This window comes from Salmo salar, unplaced genomic scaffold (assembly GCF_965601325.2).
Source record: "Salmo salar unplaced genomic scaffold, fSalSal1 ptg000117l, whole genome shotgun sequence".
NCBI lineage: Eukaryota > Metazoa > Chordata > Actinopteri > Salmoniformes > Salmonidae > Salmo > Salmo salar.
In genome coordinates, this window is record NW_027675317.1 from 1988267 (window position 1) to 2010221 (window position 21955).

Sequence of the window (21955 nt, forward strand, 5' to 3'; positions counted from 1 at the left end):
GATCTCTGTTTAGTTGTCACTGTGTTAACCACAACCAACATGTTGGATCTCTGTTTAGGACGTCACTGTGTTAACCACAACCAACATGTTGGATCTCTGTTTAGTTGTCACTGTGTTAACCACAACCAACATGCTGGATCTCTGTTTACAGGGGTCAGTGCTCTAAAATGAGTCTCTCTGGGGAGAGAGAGGAGGGGGGTCCTGCCTCTAAAATGAGCATCTCTGGGGGACATGACACCAAAACTAAGAGGTGAGCTGACAATATTGCTTAAGAATGTATATTCTAAAATGCTTTTTATTCAGAAATGATTGCTTATGGGTACATTCTATATAACTGTTCTAGATTTTAGATGTGTATGAAACTGTCTTTCTTTGCAAAACGCTATATGCACCTAGATATCTATATATCCACCTAGATATCTATATATCCACCTAGACATCTATATATCCACCTAGATATCTATATATCCACCTAGATATCTATATATCCACCTAGATATCTATATATCCACCTAGACATCTGTATATCCACCTAGATATCTATATATCCACCTAGATATCTATATATCCACCTAGACATCTATATATCCACCTAGATATCTATATATCCACCTAGATATCTATATATCCACCTAGATATCTATATATCCACCTAGATATCTATATATCCACCTAGATATATATATATATCCACCTAGATATCTATATATCCACCTAGATATCTATACATCCACCTAGATATCTATACATCCACCTAGATATCTATATATCCACCTAGACATCTATATATCCACCTAGATATCTATATATCCACCTAGACATCTATATATCCACCTATACATCTATATATCCACCTAGATATCTATATATCCACCTAGATATCTATATATCCACCTAGATATCTATATATCCACCTAGATATCTATATATCCACCTAGATATATATATATATCCACCTAGATATCTATATATCCACCTAGATATCTGTATATCCACCTAGATATCTATATATCCACCTAGATATCTATATATCCACCTAGACATCTATATATCCACCTAGATATCTATATATCCACCTAGATATCTATATATCCACCTAGATATCTATATATCCACCAAGATATCTATATATCCACCTAGATATCTATATATCCACCTAGACATCTATATATCCACCTAGATATCTATATATCCACCTAGATATCTATATATCCACCTAGATATCGATATATATATCCCCCTAGATATCTATATATCCACCTAGATATCTGTATATCCATCTAGACATCTCTATATCCACCTAGACATCTATATATCCACCTAGATATCTATATATCAACCTAGATATCTATATATCCACCTAGATATCTATATATCCACCTAGATAAATATATATCTATATCCACCTAGATATCTATATATCCACCTAGATATCTATATATATACCTAGACATCTATATATCCACCTAGATATCTATATATCCACCTAGACATCCATATATCCACCTAGATATCTATATATCCACCTCGATATCTATATATCCACCTAGATATCTATACATCCACCTAGATATCTATATATCCACCTAGACATCTATATATCCACCTAGACATCTATATATCCACCTAGTCATCAATATATCCACCTAGATATCTATATATCCACCTAGATATCTATATATCTATATCCACCTAGATATCTATATATCCACCTAGATATCTATATATCCACCTAGATATCTATATATTTATATACACCTAGCTATCTATATATCCACCTAGATATCTATATATCCACCAAGATATCTGTATATCCACCTAGATATCTATTTATCCACCTAGATATCTATATATCCACCTAGATATCTATATATCCACCTAGATATCTATATATTCACCTAGACATCTATATATCCACCTAGACATCTATATATCCAACTAGATATCTATATATCCACCTAGATATCTATATATCCACCTAGATATCTATATATCCACCTAGATATCTATATATCCATTGTTTATCAGGAGTGGAATGTTGGTATCCAGTATATTTAACTGTGATATGTGGTTGTCCCACCTAGATATCTAAAGATGAATTCACTTGCAGATGCCATGTTAATTTGACCCAGTTTCTCACGTTGGGAAAATAACAGCAAATGTGCATTTGTTGTGGAAATTACCCACTTTAAAAGTCTTTATAAAGCCTTGTAGTGGTTTAATCATTTCTTTAAACAATGAGATAATTTACCAACATTTCTGAAAAGTGATTTATAGCGTTTTGTAATGAAACTCTTATGTTTCCCCATCTGAGCTCAGAGTAGATGAGAGATGTAATGTTTGTCTCTGTTGTGTTGAAGACCAATCAAGCAGGAGAGACCAGCCTCCCCTGTTCCCAGCTGTGTGTCCATGAAGAGTGACAAGTCTATGGGTCTACCTATACTGTTTAGAGAGGGAGACTTTTCTACTGAACAAAGGTAAGAAGAACTCATTGGTCAGTGAGTTAAACAACACTGTCTCTAGTCATTTCTCCTCTCCCATTTTCACATTTATTGTTGTTGTTTTCATAATCCATAGGCTTTTCCTTTTGTCCATTTTCACAGTCCTAAAACAATATTAAACAAACACAACATTTCCTCCCTGTGTGTGTGTGCGTGTGCGCGCGTCCGGCTACCTGCCGCCCCAAAATAAGATTTAGGCCAATCAGGGGCTATTAGTTAGTGTTCAGGCCTTGTGGGAGGGTTTTGAGTAGTCATTGGACTAGAAAAAGTAATTACATTAAATCACCTGACTGTTTGGATGTGTCTGTTAGTAAACTGTTTTATTTCTAAGAGATAATGAATAAAAAAATTAGTTGTTACTGTGTTAACCACAACCAACATGCTGGATCTCTGTTTAGTTGTCACTGTGTTAACCACAACCAACATGCTGGATCTCTGTTTAGTTGTCACTGTGTTAACCACAACCAACATGCTGCATCTCTGTTTAGTTGTCACTGTGTTAACCACAACCAACATGCTGGATTTCTGTTTAGTTGTTACTGTGTTAACCACAACCAACATGCTGGATCTCTGTTTAGTTGTCACTGTGTTAACCACAACCAACATGCTGGATCTCTGTTTAGTTGTCACTGTGTTAACCACAACCAACATATTGTATCTCTGTTTAGAGCTCAGTGCTCTAAAATGAGCATCTCTGGGGGACATATCACCAAAACTAAGAGGTGAGCTGACAATATTGCTTAAGAATGTATATTCTAAATAGTTTTTTTATTAGAAATGATTACTTATGGGTACATTCTATATAACTGTTCTAGATTTTAGATGTGTATGAAAATGTGTTTTTTGCAAAACGCTATATCCACCTAGATATCTATATATCCACCTAGATATCTATATATCCACCTAGACATCTATATATCCACCTAGACATCTATATATCCACCTAGATATCTATGTATCCACCTAGATATCTATATATCCACCTAGACATCTATATATGCACCTAGATATCTATATATCCACCTAGACATCTATATATCCACCTAGACATCTATATATCCACCTAGATATCTATATATCTATATCCACCTAGATATCTATATATCCACCTAGATATCTATATATCCACCTAGATATCTATATATCCACCTAGATATCTATATATTTATATACACCTAGCTATCTATATATCCACCTAGATATCTATATATCCACCAAGATATCTATATATCCACCTAGATATCAATATATTTATAAACACCTAGATATCTATATATCTACCTAGATATCTATATATCCACCAAGATATCTATATATCCACCTAGATATCTATATATCCACCTAGATATCTATATATCCACCTAGACATCTATATATCCACCTAGATATCTATATATCCACCTAGATATCTATATATCCACCTAGATATCTATATATCTACCTAGATATCTATATATCTACCTAGATATCTATATATCCACCTAGACATCTATATATCCACCTAGATATCTATATATCCACCTAGATATCTATATATCCATTGTTTATCAGGAGTGGAATGTTGGTATCCAGTATATTTAACTGTGATATGTGGTTGTCCCACCTAGATATCTAAAGATGAATTCACTTGCAGATGCCATGTTAATTTGACCCAGTTTCTCACGTTGGGAAAATAACAGCAAATGTGCATTTGTTGTGGAAATTACCCACTTTAAAAGTCTTTATAAAGCCTTGTAGTGGTTTAATCATTTCTTTAAAAAATGAGATAATTTACCAACATTTCTGAAAAGTGATATTTAGCGTTTTGTAATGAAACTCTTGTGTTTCCCCATCTGAGCTCAGAGTAGATGAGAGATGTTATGTTTGTCTCTGTTCTGTTGAAGCCCAATCAAGCAGGAGAGACCAGCCTCCCCTGTTCCCAGCTGTGTGTCCATGAAGAGTGACTGGTCTATCGGTGAACCTCTAAACTTTAGAGAGGGAGACTTTTCTACTGAACAGAGGTAAGAAGAACTCATGGGTCATGGTCAGTGAGTTAAACAACACTGTCTCTAGTCATTTCTCCTCTCCCATTTTCCCATTTATTTTTTCAATTTTCATAGTCCTTAAACAATATTAAACAAACACAACATTCCCTCCCTGTTTGTGTGTGTGTGTGTGTGTGTGTGTGTGTGTGTGTGTGTGTGTGTGTGTGTGTGTGTGTGTGTGTGTGTGTGTGTGTGTGTGTGTGTGTGTGTGTACTCCCTGGATGAGGAGATGTAATCTCATGTTTTGTCCACAGAAACCAACAGGAGAGATCAGAGTCAGAGATTCTCAGTGGTCAGTCTTCCCAGAGTCATCAAACAGACCTGGACTCCATATTCAGTGTATGTGGTCCTGTTATGAACATTTGTGTTTGTTTTCCTCAAGTAAAGTTGATCTGTCAATTATTCATTAATGTGTTAATGAGAAAGCATTTCTTCTCTTGCTTAACTTATTTACTTGATTTATTTCAGTTGCTTGAAGAGAAAATTATGACATTTGTGAAGAACGAGCTGAAGATGTTCAAGAGGATTCTTAGTCCAGAACTCCCAGAAGGCTTTGAGAGTCAGAAGCAGGATGAGGAAGTGGTGGATGCTGAAGATGAGAAGCAGGAGAGCAGTGCCAGAGAGGGGGCTCTGAAGATCACACTGCACGTCCTGAGGAAAATGAACCAGAAGGAGCTTGCTGACACACTGGAGAAATGTAAGATCTGTCTGCCTCATGTTGAATGCTGTTTTATAACATTTAAAAGCTGTAGCTAAAGTACAGCTAAAATAGCTGTGTAACTCAATGATATTGTAGCAGCCTTAACACAACACCTAGTGACTTCATCAAGTAGCAGCAGGGATGTGTTGTGGTGATTAATTGAGAGAGAGAGAGAGAGAGAGAGAGAGAGAGAGAGAGAGAGAGAGAGAGAGAGAGAGAGAGAGAGAGAGAGAGAGAGAGAGACACACACACAGGAAAACCTGGCTCCCTGTAGAGGAAAGGCTGTGCAACCACTGCACAACAGCAGAACCTGAGACGGAGCTGCATTTCCTGACAAAATGTAAAAAAAATTAAAAATTAGAGAGTGTAATTTCCCCAAATTTGAAACCCTTATTCAAGGTTTCAAAGACCTCTCTGATGAGAGCTGTGGATTGGCAGCGCACTACATTGCTGCCTGCCATAAGTTGAGGGACAGTGTCCGACAGACCAACCAACCAATCCCGTTGACAATTTTGATTCTTACTATTTTCATATTGTAAGCTTTGGCAATATGTACATTGCTCCATCATGACAATACAGCGAATTGAATTGAGAGAGACAGGATTGAGAGACAGAGGAGAGACAGAGGAGACGGAGAGAGAGACAGAGGAGAGAGAGAGACAACATTAATAATACCATCAATGATACCAATAATAATATAATCAGTCACACCAGTCTGTAATGCATTATGAAAACATTTACACATTTAAACAGTCAGTTAAGTGAAGAAATTAGTATAATTAAAACTTTATAACAGTCCTACAATACTGTAGGCATTAAAACAGATGTAATATTAATATCCTCTGTGTTATTTCTAGATTCAGATGATCCTGCTGTAATTTGCCAACGTGAACTCAAATCTAATCTAAAGAAGAAGTTTCAATGTGTATTTGAGGGAATCGCTAAACAAGGAAACCCAACACTTCTCAATCAGATCTACACAGAGCTCTACATCACAGAGGGTGGAACAGGACAGGTCAATAATGAACATGAGCTGAGACAGATTGAGACAACAAGCAGGAAACAAGCAAGACCAGAGACTGCAATCAAATGTAACGACATCTTCAAACCCTTAATTGGACAAGACAAACTCATCAGAACTGTGCTGACAAAGGGAGTCGCTGGCATTGGAAAAACAGTCTCTGTGCAGAAGTTCATTCTGGATTGGGCTGAAGGAAAAGCAAATCAGGATGTCCAATTTGTGTTTTCATTCCCTTTCCGGGAGCTGAATTTGATGAAAGGGGACAAAAACACTTTGATTGAACTTCTCAATCACTTCTCAATGGAAACCAAACAATCAAGAATCTCCATCTACAACAAGTACAAAGTTCTGTTCATCTTTGATGGTCTGGATGAGTGCCGACTGCCCCTAGACTTCCAGAAGAACAAGATCTGTTGGGACGTCACAGAGTCAACCTCAGTGGATGTTCTGCTGACAAACCTCATCAAGGGAAATCTGCTTCCCTCTGCTCTCATCTGGATAACTACCCGACCTGCAGCAGCCAATACGATCCCTTCAGGGTGTGTTGACCAGGTGACAGAGGTACGAGGGTTCAATGACCCACAGAAGGAGGAGTACTTCAGAAAGAGATTCAGTGATGAGGAGCTGGCCAGCAGAATCATCTCACACATAAAGACATCAAGGAGCCTCCACATCATGTGTCACATTCCAGTCTTCTGTTGGATTTCTGCAACAGTCCTCGAACACATGCTGAAACATAAGAGAGAAGAGATGCCCAAGACTCTGACTGAGATGTACACACACCTTGTGGTGTTTCATACCAAACAGAAGAATGAAAAGTATCTTGGGAAAGAAGAGACAGATCCACACTGGAATAAAGAGAGCATTCTGTCACTGGGAAAACTGGCTTTTCAACAGCTAGTGAAGGGCAATCTGATTTTCTATGAAGAAGACCTGAAAGAGGCTGGCATTGATGTCAATGAAGCCTCAGTGTACTCAGGATTGTGCACACAGCTCTTTAAAGAGGAATGTGGGCTGTACCAGGACAAGGTGTACTGCTTCGTTCATCTGAGCATTCAGGAGTTTCTGGCTGCTGTATATGTGTTCCTCTCATTCATCAACAACAATGAGAATCTCATGGACAAACAGCAAACAAATTCCAGTATCTTTTCTCTGCTGTACAGAGACAAGTCTGAAGTTACTGTCTACAAGAGTGCTGTGGATAAAGCCTTACAAAGTGAGATGGGAAACCTGGACCTGTTCCTCCGCTTCCTTCTGGGACTCTCACTGGAGTCCAATCAGAAGCACTTACGAGGTCTACTGACAAAGACAAGAAGCAGCTCACAGAGCCATGAAGAGACAGTCAAGTACATCAAGGAGAAGATCAGGGAGAATCCCTCTCCAGAGAGGAGCATCAATCTGTTCCACTGTCTGAATGAACTGAATGACCATTCTCTAGTGGAGGAGATCCAAAGCTACCTGAGCTCAGGAAGTCTCTCAGAACCCAACCTGTCACCTGCACAGTGGTCAGCTCTGGTCTTTGTGTTGCTGACTTCAGAAAAGGAGCTTTATGTGTTTGACCTGAAGAAATACTCCAGATCAGAGGAAGGTCTTCTGAGGCTGCTGCCAGTGGTCAAAGCCTCCAGAGCTGCTCTGTGAGTAAATAAAATGACATATAAGAACTAATCATCAGGAAGCAATATTCAGTTTAGAGAAAAAATATGTATTATAATATGTATATAATATTATATTGAATAACATATTGAATCAGATATTCAATCTAATATAACATTATGACCATACAATTCTAGGAGACGGAAGATGAATCTATATGTTGTTTGAGAGAATAAACCAAATGCATCTACCGTTGTCCTTCTACACTACTGGTGTTAAATTAACAGTGTGTTTGTGAAGTCATGATGATCTCGTTGCAGGCTGTCAGGCTGTGGAGTCACAGAGAAAGGCTGTTCTTCTCTGGTCTCAGCTCTGGAGTCAAACCCCTCACACCTGAGAGAGCTGGACCTGAGTAACAATGGCCTGAAGGATTCAGGAGTGGAGCTGCTCTCTGCTGTACTGGGGAATCCCCACAGTAAACTGGAGACTCTGAGGTCAGTATTCCTGTAGTTGGTCAACAAGTGGTAACTGTTCACCAGATCCACATGTGTTTACCAGGCACACATAGTCCACACCATATGTGTTTGGACAGTGAAGCTTACAGTTTTACATTTGGTGCTGTGCTCCAGCATTTTGGATTTGAGATCAAATGTTTCATATTAGTTGACAGTACAGAATGTCACCTTTTATTTGAGACTATTCGTATCTGTTTTACCGTTTACAAATTAAAGCATTTTATGTATCTAGTTCTCCCATTTTATGTATGTACAGTGGCTTGCAAAAGTATTCACCCCCATGGCATTTTTCCTTTTTTTGTTGCCTTACAACCTGGAATTAAAATTGATTTTTGGGGGTTTGTATCATATGATTTACAAAACATGCCTACCACTTTGAAGATGCAAAATATTTTAACTTGACCGTGCTTAACTATTCACTCCCCCAAAGACAATACTTTATAGAGCCACCTTTTGCAGCTATTACAGCTGCAAGTCTCTTGGGGAATGTCTCTATAAGCTTGGCACATCTAGCCACTGGGATTTTCGCCCATTTTTCAAGGCAAAACTGCTCCAGCTCCTTCAAGTTGGATGGGTTCTGCTGGTGTACAGCAATCTGTAAGTCATACCACAGATTCTCAATTGGATTGAGGTCTGGGCTTTGACTAGGCCATTACAAAACAGTTACATTTTTCCCCTTAAACCACTCGAGTGTTGCTTTAGCAGTCTCAAATCTCTGGAAGACTGAAACAGGTTTCCCTCAAGGATTTCCCTGTGTCTAGCACCATCCATCATTCCTTCAATTCTGACCAGTTTCCCAGTCCCTGCCAATGAAAAACAAACCCACAGCATGATGCTGCCACCACCATGCTTCACTGTGGGGATGAGTTTCTCGGGGTGATGAGAGGTGTTGGGTTTGCACCAGACATAGCGTTTTCATTGATGGCCAAAAAGCTCAATTTTAGTCTCATCTAACCAGAGTACCTTCTTCCATATGTTTGGGGAGTCTGCCACATGCCTTTTGGTGAACACCAAATGTGTCTGCTTATTTTTTTTCTTCAAGCAATGGCTTTTTTTCTGGCCACTCTTCCGTAAAGCCCAGCTCTGTGGAGTGTACGGCTTAAAGTGGTCCCATGGACAGATACTCCAATCTCCGCTGTGGAGCTTTGCAGCTCCTTCAGGGTTATCTTTGGTCTCTTTGTTGCCTCTCTGATTAATGCCCTCCTTGCCTGGTCTGTGAGTTTTGGTGGGCGGCCCTCTCTTGGCAGGTTTGTTTTGGTGCCATATTCTTTCCATTTTTTAATAACGGATTTAATAGTGCTCCGTGGGATGTTAAAAGTTTCAGATATTTTTTTATAGCCCAACCCTGATCTGTACTTCTCCACAACTCTGTCCCTGACCTGTTTGGAGAGCTCCTTGGTCTTCATGGTACCGCTTGCTTGGTGGTGCCCCTTGCTTAGTGGTGTTGTAGACTCTGGGGCCTTTCAGAACAGGTGTATATACACTGAGATCATATGACAGATCATGTGACACTTAGATTGCACACATGTGGAGTTTATTTAACTAATGATGTGACTTCTGAAGGTAATTGGTTGCACCAGATATTATTTATGGGCTTCATAGCAAAGGGGGTGAATACATATGCACGCACCACTTTTCTGTTTTTAACTTTATTTTTTAAACAAGTCATTTTTTTTATTTCTCTTGACCAATTTGGACTATTTTGTGTTTGTCCATTACATGAAATCCAAATAAAATCAATTTAAATTACAGGTTGTAACAAAATGGGAAAAACGCCAAGGGGGATGAATACTTTTGCAAGGCACTGTAGTTCTACCATTTGAAGAAGTCTTAATTATTTGGACAAATTCACTTATATTGTATTAAAGTAGTCATAAGTTTAGTATTTGGTCCCATATTCCATGCCTGCAGTGATTACATCAAGCTTGTGATTCTACAAACTGGTTGAATTCATTTGCAGTTTGTTTTGATTGTATTTTGGATGATGTTTTTACTAATAGAAACTGATTGGTGAATAATGTCCTGTCATTTTGGAGTCACTTCACTTGTATTGTCAGTAAGAATAAGAATGATTCAAGAATGATGATGAATGAGAAAGTTACAGAGGCACAAGGATCATACCCCCTCTGTTATTGGAAACGGTGAGAGGTTAGTATGTTTTGTTGTATCCTCTGTTGTTGGTAATGGTGAGAGGTTAGCATGTTTTGTTGTAGCCTCTGTTATTGGTAATGGTGAGAGGTTAGCCTGTTTTGTTGTAACCTCTGTTATTGGAAATGGTGAGAGGTTAGCATGTTTTGTTGTAGCCTCTGTTATTGGTAATGGTGAGAGGTTAGCATGTTTTGTTGTAGCCTCTGTTATTGGTAATGGTGAGAGGTTAGCATGTTTTGTTGTAGCCTCTGTTATTGGTAATGGTGAGAGGTTAGCATGTTTTGTTGTAGTCTCTGTTATTGGTAATGGTGAGAGGTTAGCATGTTTTGTTGTAGCCACTGTTATTGGTAATGGTGAGAGGTTAGCATGTTTTGTTGTAGCCTCTGTTATTGGTAATGGTGAGAGGTTAGCATGTTTTGTTGTAGCCTCTGTTATTGGTAATGGTGAGAGTTTAGCATGTTTTGTTGTAGTCTCTGTTATTGGTAATGGTGAGAGGTTAGCATGTTTTGTTGTAGCCTCTATTATTGGTAATGGTGAGAGGTTAGCATGTTTTGTTGTAGCCTCTTTTATTGGTAATGGTGAGAGGTTAGCATGTTTTGTTGTAGCCTCTGTTATTGGTAACGGTGAGAGGTTAGCATGTTTTGTTGTAGCCTCTGTTATTTGAAATGGTGAGAGGTTAGCATGTTTTGTTGTAGCCTCTGTTATTGGTAATGGTGAGAGGTTAGCATGTTTTGTTGTAGCCTCTGTTATTGGTAATGGTGAGAGGTTAGCATGTTTTGTTGTATCCTCTGTTATTGGTAACTGTGAGAGGTTAGCATGTTTTGTTTTAGCCTCTGTTATTGGTAATGGTGAGAGGTTAGTATGTTTTGTTGTAGCCTCTGTTATTAGTAATGGTGAGAGGTTAGCATGTTTTGTTGTCGCCTCTGTTATTGGTAATGGTGAGAGGTTAGCATGTTTTGTTGTAGCCTCTGTTATTGGTAATGGTGAGAGGTTAGCATGTTTTGTTGTAGCCTCTGTTATTGGTAATGGTGAGAGGTTAGCATGTTTTGTTGTAGCTTCTGTTATTGGTAATGGTGAGAGGTTAGCATGTTTTGTTGTAGCCTCTGTTATTGGTAATGGTGAGAGGTTAGCATGTTTTGTTGTAGCTTCTGTTATTGGTAATGGTGAGAGGTTAGCATGTTTTGTTGTAGCCTCTGTTATTGGTAATGGTGAGAGGTTAGCATGTTTTGTTGTAGCTTCTGTTATTGGTAATGGTGAGAGGTTAGCATGTTCTGTTGTGGCCTCTAACTTTCTCACTCATTCTGATTCATGATTTATTCATGATTTTTCTTAATCATGGCATCATCAGAATTTAATTTTTAATCGTCAATCACATACAGTTGAAGTCAGAAGTTTACATACACTTAGGTTGGAGTCATTAAAACGTGTTTTTGAACCTCTCACAAATTTCTTGTTAACAAACTATATAGTTTTGGCAAGTCGGTTAGGACATTACTTTGTGCATGACACAAGTAATTTTTGAATCAATTGTTTACAGACAGATTATTTCACTTATAATTCACTGTATCACAATTCCAGTGAGTCAGAAGTTTACATACACTAAGTTGACTGTGCCTTTAAACAGCTTGGAAAATTCCAGAAAATTAAGTTATGGCTTTAGAAGCATCTGGTAGGCTAATTGACATCATTTGGATGTATTTCAAGGCCTACCTTCAAACTCAGTGCCTCTTTACTTGACATCATGGGAAAATGAAAAGAAATCAGCCAAGATCTCAGAAAAAAAATTGTAGACCTCCACAAGTATGGTTCATCCTTGGGAACAATTTCCAATCGCCTGAAGGTAACACGTTCATCTGTTCAAACAATAGTACTTAAGTATAAACACCATGGGACCACACAGCCGCCATTACGCTCAGGAAGGAGACACGTTCTGTCTCCTAGAGATTAACTTACTTTGGTGCAAATCAATCCCAGAACAACAGCAAAGGACCTTGTGAAGATGTTGGAGGAAACAGGTACAAAAGTATCTATATCCACAGTAAAACGAGTCCTATATCGACATAATCTGAAAGGTTGCTCAGCAAGGAAGAAGCCACTGCTCCAAAACCACCATAAAAAAGCCAGACTACAGTTTGCAACTGCACATGGGGACAAAGATCGTACTTAGCCACATTTAAAATGTTTGCTTCACTGTCAAAATAGCTATGGTGTGGACTGTATACTCAATACAATCTAAATCTGATACCTCACTGTCTGTCTTTTGACTGATACTGCTTTTAAACTGGTCTGGTGAGTCTACTCAAATATTTGTACTATACATGTTTCTATCTGCAGGCAATACTTTGATCATTTGTCATTTTTAATGATGATACATTAATTTACGAATAGATATGGCAGGTTTCAGGACACTGATATCTGAAAAATGTTGAAAAATTATACTGCCACTATTTTCACCACCAAAGCATAGCAGTGTGATTTTAATTTGATTTGACTCTTTGCAGGCTGTCAGGCTGTCTAGTCACAGAGGAAAGCTGTGCTTCTCTGGTCTCAGCTCTGAGGTCAAACCCCTCACACCTGAGAGAGCTGGACCTGAGTAACAATGACCTGAAGGATTCAGGAGTGAAGCTGCTCTCTGCTGGACTGGATAATCCCCACTGTAAACTGGAGACTCTGAGGTCAGTATTCCTGTAGTTGGTCAACAAGTGATAACTGTTCACTAGATCCACATGTGTTTACCAGACACACATAGTCCACACCATATGTGTTTGGACAGTGAAGCTTACAGTTTTAAATGTGGTGCAATGCTCCAGCATTTTGGATTTGAGATGTTTCATATTAGGTGACCTTACAGAATGTCACCTTTTAGTTGAGGATATTTTCATATATATCTGTTTTACCATTTAGAAATTAAAGCACTTTCTGTACGTAGTTCTCCCATTTGAAGAAGTCTTAATTATTTGGACAAATTCACTTATATTGTATTAAAGTAGTCATAAGTTTAGTAGTTGTACCATATTCCATGCCTGCAGTGATTACATCAAGCTTGTGATTCTACTAACTTGTTGAATTCATTTGCAGTTTGTTTTGGTTGTGTTTTGGATTATGTTTTTCCTAATAGAAACTGAATGGTGAATAATGTCCTGTCATTTTGGAGTCACTTCACTTGTATTGTCAGTAAGAATAGAAGATGTTTCTGAACACTTCTACGTTCATGTGGATGCTACCATGATTATGAATAATCATGAATGAATCGTGAATGATGATGAATGAGAAAGTTACAGAGGCACAAAGATCAGACCCCCTTTGTTATTGGTGTTATTCTGTATACTTCTGGCCCTTCTTTGGACACTGTGTTAACTAACCTCTAGACGAGCTTCAATGCCATACAGCTCTCCTTCCGTGGCCTCCAACTGCTCTTAAATACAAGTAAAACTAAATGCATGCTCTTCAACCGATCGCTGCCTGCACCTGCCTGCCTGTCCAGCATCACTACTCTGGATGGTTCTGACTTAAAATATGTGGACAACTACAAATACCTAGGTGTCTGGTTAGACTGTAAACTCTCCTTCCAGACTCACATTAAGCATCTCCAATCCAAAATTAAATCTAGAATTGGCTTCCTATTTCGCAACATAGCCTCCTTCACTCATGCTGCCAAACATACCCTCGTAAAACTGACCATCGTACCGATCCTCGACTTCGGCGATGTCATTTACAAAATAGCCTCCAATACCCTACTCAATAAATTGGATGCAGTCTATCACAGTGCCATCCGTTTTGTCACCAAAGCCCCATATACAGTGGGGGGAAAAAGTATTTGATCCCCTGCTGATTTTGTACGTTTGTCCACTGACAAAGAAAGGATCAGTCTATAATTTTAATGGTTTATTTGAACAGTGAGAGACAGAATAACAACAAAAACATCCAGAAAAACTCATGTCAGAAATGTTATAAATTGATTTGCATTTTAATGAGGGAAATAAACCCACTGGCTCCAGTTCATCTACAAGACCCTGCTAGGTAAAGAAAGTCCCCCCTCATCTCCGCTCACTGGTCACCATAGCAGCACCCACCTGTAGCACGCGCTCCAGCAGGTATATCTCACTGGTCACCCCCAAAGCCAATTCCTCCTTCGGCCGCCTCTCCTTCCAGTTCTCTGCTGCCAATGACTGGAACGAACTACAAAAATCTCTAAAACTGGAAACACTTATCTCCCTCACTAGCTTTAAGCACCAGCTGTCAGAGCAGCTCACAGATTACTGCACCTGTACATAGCCCATCTATAATTTAGCCCAACTACTTCTTCCCCTACTGTATTTATTTATTTAGCTCCTTTTCTCCCCATTATTTCTACTTTGCACTTTCTTCCACTGCATATCTACCATTCCAGTGTTTTACTTGCTATATTGTATTTACTTTGCCACCATGGCCTTTTTTTGCCTTTACCTCCCTTATTTCACTTCATTTGCTCACATTGTATATAGACTTATTTTTCTACTGTATTATTGACTGTATGTTTGTGTAATATCCTTGTTTGAACCAAGTGTTGACTTTATTTGTTATAATTAATTGGTATTATATTTAAAAGATGATTGAATTGCTCCTAAACTGTAATGTTGTTAATGCATTATGCTTTTTGAAGAAATATTTATTTAATGTATAAGTGAATAGTTTGTTTTACTTTGAAGTTTACGTTTTGACCAATAAGGTCGCTTGTTAAGTTGTGGCCAATGGGAGTTGACCTGGTTAACGGGAGGGGAAAAGACGTTGATGAAAGGATGGACGTTTTACCTCAGGACGGTTGGTGAAGAAAAATTATAAAAGAAGACGACAGAACTACAACAAAACCCATAGCTACTAAGACATGAAGGGAAATACATGTTTTATTTAATAAAAGAGTTGTTATAATTTAGTTAAAACTTAGTAAAGACTGAAGCTACCGACTCGTCGTGGAGGTATTAGCCAGCCTAGAGGTTAGCCTAGCATCGTGTGACACCGGGAGATAATTGCTTGGGAAGCTTAACGAGTTCGTGTTGCCATGGGGATATCGGTTACTAAGGAGTACTGTCTGCATGGGTAGCTGTGCTTGCCTTGGACTTTGTGAGGAAACCTGCATGGAACTGCCATACTTCGCTGAGGGAATATCTACCAAGTAGTGAGTAACCACAATGTGAGGTGCTTAATTTGGACACGGGTTGTGCACGACTCATTGGGGTTTATTATTTTATTTCTTTTGATGTTGTGTCTGAACATGTATTTGTGGTTGAAAATGTTTTAATACACCTATGGAACGTTATGTATGTTGCCTTGGTGGAGTCATTAATTGTTTCAATTTAATGCATGGGATGGTTTATCCTGATTCAATAACAGAAACCTATAATCATTTCATCTGAAGTTAATACCCTATTGTCATAACCCTAGATAGTTTACAATAGGAATTCTTATTGGAGATGTCCTTCTCACCTAAAGTCCCATGCTGCTGAGATACTCTACATATGTTAATATTGTGAGAGTCATATTCAAGCCTGGTGAGAGGGTTACATTTGTTTAACTCCATGTGTTACTCTGTGTTGTTGTATGTGTCGAACTGCTTTGCTTTATCTTGGCCAGGTCGCAATTGTAAATGAGAACTTGTTCTCAACTTGCCTACCTGGTTAAATAAAGGTGAAATAAATAAATAAATTGGTAATGGTGAGAGGTTAGCATGTTTTGTTGTATCCCCTGTTATTGGTACATGTATCAGATTTAGATTGTATTGAGTATACAGTCCACACCATCTATTTTGACAGTGAAGATAACATTTTAAATGTGGCTCTAAACTCCAACATTTTGGATTTCAGATCAAATGTTTCATATGAGGTGACAGTATATAATGTCACCTTTTATTTGAGGATATTTTCATACATATCTGTTTCACCATTTAGAAAAATTAAAGCACTTTATGTATCTAGTCCCCCTATTTAAAGAAGTCATATGTTTTCTGACCAATTCACTCATAGTGTCTTAAAGTAGTCACAAGTTGAGTATTTGATCCGATATTCCTTGAACGCAGCGACTACATCAAGCTTGTGACTCAAACTCGTTGATTGATTTTGCAGTTTGTTTTGGTTGTGTTTTGGGTTGTGTTTTGCCCAATATTAAAATGGTGGATGGTGTAACGTCTGCTTCCAGCTCACACTCTCAAACACATAGATCCCCCTGAACGCAGCTCACTCTCCAGATCCCAGTCACCTGAATTCTGATCACATGTTTTGTTGTAGCCTCTGTTATTGGTAATGGTGAGAGGTTAGCATGTTTTGTTGTAGCTTCTGTTATTGGTAATGGTGAGTGGTTAGCATGTTTTGTTGTAGCCTCTGTTATTGGTAATGGTGAGAGGTTAGCATGTTTTGTTGTAGCCTCTGTTATTGGTAATGGTGAGAGGTTAGCATGTTTTGTTGTAGCCTCTGTTATTGGTAATGGTGAGAGGTTAGCATGTTTTGTTGTAGCCTCTGTTATTGGTAATGGTGAGAGGTTAGCATGTTTTGTTGTAGTCTCTGTTATTGGTAATGGTGAGTGGTTAGCATGTTTTGTTGTAGCCTCTGTTATTGGTAATGGTGAGAGGTTAGCATGTTTTGTTGTAGTCTCTGTTATTGGTATTGGTGAGAGGTTAGCATGTTTTGTTGTAGCCTCTGTTATTGGTAGTGGTGAGAGGTTAGCATGTTTTGTTGTAGCCTCTGCTATTGGTAATGGTGAGAGGTTAGCATGTTTTGTTGTAGCCTCTGCTATTGGTAATGGTGAGAGGTTAGCATGTTTTGTTTTAGCCTCTTAACTTTCTCACTCATTCAGATTCATGATTCATTCATGATTTTTCTTAATCATGGCATCATCAGAATTTAATTTTTAATCGTGAAACACATACAGTTGAAGTCGGAAGTGTACATACACTTAGGTTGGAGTCATTAAAACGTGTTTTTGAACCTCTCCACAAATTTCTTGTTAACAAACTATATAGTTTTGGCAAGTCGGTTAGGACATCTACCTTGTGCATGACACAAGTAATTTTTGAAACAATTGATTACAGACAGATTATTTCACTTATAATTCACTGTATCACAATTCCAGTGGGTCAGAAGTTTACATACACTAAGTTGACTGTGCCTTTAAACAGCTTGGAAAATTCCAGAAAATTATGTCATGGCTTTAGAAGCATCTGATAGACTAATTGACATAATTTGGATGTATTTCAAGGCCTACCTTCAAACTCAGTGCCTCTTTGCTTGACATCATGGGAAAATGAAAAGGAATCAGCCAACATCTCAGAAAAAAAAATTGTAGACCTCCACAAGTCTGCTTCATCCTTGGGAGCAATTTCCAAACGCCTGAAGGTAACACGTTCAATCAATAGTACGCAAGTCTAAACACCATGGGACCACACAGCCATCACACCATCCCAACTGTGAAGCACGGCGGTGGCAGCATCATGTTGTGGGGGTGCTTTGCTGCAGGAGGGACTGGCGCACTTCACAAAATAGATGGCATCATGAGGCAGGAAAATTGTGGATATATTGAAGCAACATCTCGAGACATCAGTCAGGAAGTTAAAGCTTGGTCACAAATGGGTCTTCCAAATGGACAATGACCCCAAGCATACTTCCAAAGTTGTGGCAAAATGGATTAAGGACAACAAAGTCAAGGTATTGGAGTGGCCATCACAAAACCTTGACCTCAATCCTATAGAAAATTTGTGGGCAGAACTGAAAAAGCGTGTGCGAGCAAGAGGCCTACAAACCTGACTCAGTTACACCAGCTCTGTCAGGAGGAATGGGCCAAAATTCACTCAACTTATTGTGTGAAGCTTGTGGAAGGCTACCTGAAACGTTTAACCCAAGTTAAACCATTTAAAGGCAATGCTACCAAATACTAATTGAGTGTATGTAAACTTCTGACCCACTGGGAATGTGATGAAAGAAATAAAAGCTGAAATAAATCATTCTCTCTACTATTATTCTGACATTTCACATTCTTAAAATAAAGTGGTGATCCTAACTGACCTAAGCCAGGGAATTTTTATTAGGATTAAATGTCAGGAATTGTAAAAATGGAGTTTAAATGTATTTGGCTAAGGTATATGTAAACTTCTGACTTCAACTGTATGTATTAAAATACCCTCAAATAAAAGGTGACATTATATACTGTAACCTCATATGAAACATTTGATCTGAAATCCAAAATGTTGGAGTATAGAGCCACATTTAAAATGTTTGCTTCATTGTCAAAATAGCTATGGTGTGGACTGTATACTCAATACAATCTAAATCTGATACCTCACTGTCTGTCTTTTGACTGATACTGCTTTTAAACTGGTCTGGTCAGTCTACTCAAATATTTGTACTATACATGTTTCTATCTGCAGGCAATACTTTGATCATTTGTCATTTTTAATGATGATACATTAATTTACGAATAGATATGGCAGGTTTCAGGACACTGATATCTGAAAAATGTTGAAAAATTATACTGCCACTATTTTCACCACCAAAGAATAGCAGTGTGATTTTAATTTGATTTGACTCTTTGCAGGCTGTCAGGCTGTCTAGTCACAGAGGAAGGCTGTGCTTCTCTGGTCTCAGCTCTGAGGTCAAACCCCTCACACCTGAGAGAGCTGTACCTGAGTAACAATGACCTGAAGGATTCAGGAGTGAAGCTGCTCTCTGCTGTACTGGAGGATCCACACTGCAGACTGGAGACTCTGAGGTCAGTATTCCTGTAGTTGGTCAACAAGTGATAACTGTTCACCAGATCCACATGTGTTTACCAGACACACATAGTCCACACCAGATGTGTTTGGACAGTGAAGCTTACAGTTTTAAATTTGGTGCTATGCTCCAGCATTTTGGATTTGAGATGTTTCATATTAGGTGACAGTACAGAATGTCACCTTTTATTTGACGGTATTTTCATACATAGCTGTTTTACCATTTACAAATTAAAGCACTTTCTGTACTTAATTCTCCTATTTGAAGAAGTCTTAATTATTTGGACAAATTCACTTATATTGTATTAAAGTAGTCATAAGTTTAGTAGTTGTACCATATTCCATGCCTGCAGTGATTACATCAAGCTTGTGATTCTACAAACTTGTTGAATGCATTTTCAGTTTGTCTTGGTTGTGTTTTGGAAGATGTTTTTCCTAATAGAAACTGAACGGTGAATAATATCCTGTCATTTTGGAGTCACTTCACTTGTATTGTCAGTAAGAATAGAAGATGTTTCTGAACACTTCTACATTCATGTGGATGCTACCATGATTATGAATAATCATGAATGAATCATTAATGATGATGAATGAGAAAGTTACAGAGGCACAAATATCAGACCCCCTCTGTTATTGGTGTTATTCTGTATACTTCTGGCCCTTCTTTGGACACTGTATTAACTAACCTCCAGACGAGCTTCAATGCCATACAGCTCTCCTTCCGTGGCCTCCAACTGCTCTTAAATACAAGTAAAACTAAATGCATGCTCTTCAACCGATCGCTGCCTGCACCTGCCCGCCCGTCCAGCATCACTACTCTGGACGCTTCTGACTTAGAATATGTGGACACCTACAAATACCTAGGTGTCTGGTTAGACTGTAAACTCTCCTTCCAGACTCACTATAAGCATATCCAATCCAAAGTTAAATCTAGAATTGGCTTCCTATTTCACAACATAGCATCCTTCACTCATGCGGCCAAACATACCCTTATAAAACTGACCATCCTACCGATCCTCGACTTCGGCGATGTCATTTACAAAATAGCCTCCAAATACCCTACTCAATAAATTGGATGCAGTCTATCACAGTGCCATCCGTTTTGTCACCAAAGCCCCATATACAGTGGGGGAAAAAAGTATTTGATCCCCTGCTGATTTTGTACGTTTGCCCACTGACAAAGAAAGGATCAGTCTATAATTTTAATGGTTTATTTGAACAGTGAGACAGAATAACAACCAAAACATCCAGAAAAACTCATGTCAGAAATGTTATAAATTGATTTGCATTTTAATGAGGGAAATAAGTATTTGACCCCCTCTCAATCAGAAAGATTTCTGGCTCCCAGGTGTCTTTTATACAGGTAACGAGCTGAGATTAGGAGCACACTCTTAAGTAAAGGGAGTGCTCCTAACCGCAACTTGTTACCTGTAAAAAAAGACACCTGTCCACAGAAGCAATCAATCAATCAGATTCCAAACTCTCCACCATGGCCAAGACCAAAGAGCTCTCCAAGGATGTCAGGGACAAGATTGTAGACCTACACAAGGCTGGAATGGGCTACACGACCATCGCCAAGCAGCTTGGTGAGGAGGTGACAACATTTGGTGCGATTATTCGCAAATGGAAGAAACACAAAAGAACTGTCAATATCCCTCGGCCTGGGGCTCCATGCAAGATCTCACCTCGTGGAGTTGCAATGATCATGAGAACGGTGAGGAATCAGCCCAGAACTCCACGGGAGGATCTTGTCAATGATCTCAAGGCAGCTGGGACCACAGTCACCAAGAAAACAATTGGTAACACACTATGCCGTGAAGGACTGAAATCCTACAGCGCCCGCAAGGTCCTCCTGCTCAAGAATACATATACATGCCCGTCTGAAGTTTGCCAATGAACATCTGAATGATTCAGAGGACAACTGGGTGAAAATGTTGTGGTCAGATGAGACCAAAATGGAGCTCTTTGACATCAAGTCAACTCGCCGTGTTTGGAGGAGGAGGATTGCTGCCTATGACCCCAAGAACACCATCTCCACCGTCAAACATGGAGGTGGAAACATTATGCTTTGGGGGTGTTTTTCTGCTAAGGGGACAGGACAACTTCACTGCATCAAAGGGACGAAGGACGGGGCCATGTACCTTCAAATCTTGGGTGAGAACCTCCTTCCCTCAGCCAGGTCATTGGAAATGGGTTGTGGATGGGTATTCCAGCATGACAATGACCCAAAACACACGGCCAAGGCAACAAAGGAGTGGCTCAAGAAGAAGCACATTAAGGTGCTGGAGTGGCCTAGCCAGTCTCCAGACCTTAATCTCATAGAAAATCTGTGGAGGGAGCTGAAGGTTCGAGTTGCCAAACGTCAGCCTCGAAACCTTAATGACTTGGAGAAGATCTGCAAAGAGGAGTGGGACAAAATCCCTCCTGAGATGTGTGCAAACCTGGTGGCCAACTACAAGAAACGTCTGACCTCTGATTGCCAACAAGGGTTTTGCCACCAAGTACTAAGTCATGTTTTGCAGAGGGGTCAAATACTTATTTCCCTCATTAAAATGCAAATCAATATACAACATTTTTGACATGCGTTTTTCTTAATTTTTTTTGCTGTTATTCTGTCTCTCACTGTTCAAATAAACCTACCATTAAAATTATAGACTGATCATTTCTTTGTAAGTGGGCAAAGGTAGAAAATCAGCAGGGGATCAAATACTTTTTCCCC

The 21955-nt window shown here is 38.9% G+C and overlaps 1 protein-coding gene across 1 annotated transcript; it reads left to right on the forward strand.

Annotated features, from left to right (window-relative positions):
• The first annotated feature begins 231 nt into the window (after positions 1–231).
• Positions 232–7884, forward strand: LOC145866011 (NLR family CARD domain-containing protein 3-like). The gene is made up of 2 exons (XM_082970895.1): positions 232–250; positions 6083–7884. The coding sequence occupies exons 1-2, from the start codon at positions 232–234 to the stop codon at positions 7882–7884; spliced, it is 1821 nt and encodes a 606-aa protein (XP_082827021.1).
• The last annotated feature ends 14071 nt before the right edge of the window (positions 7885–21955 follow it).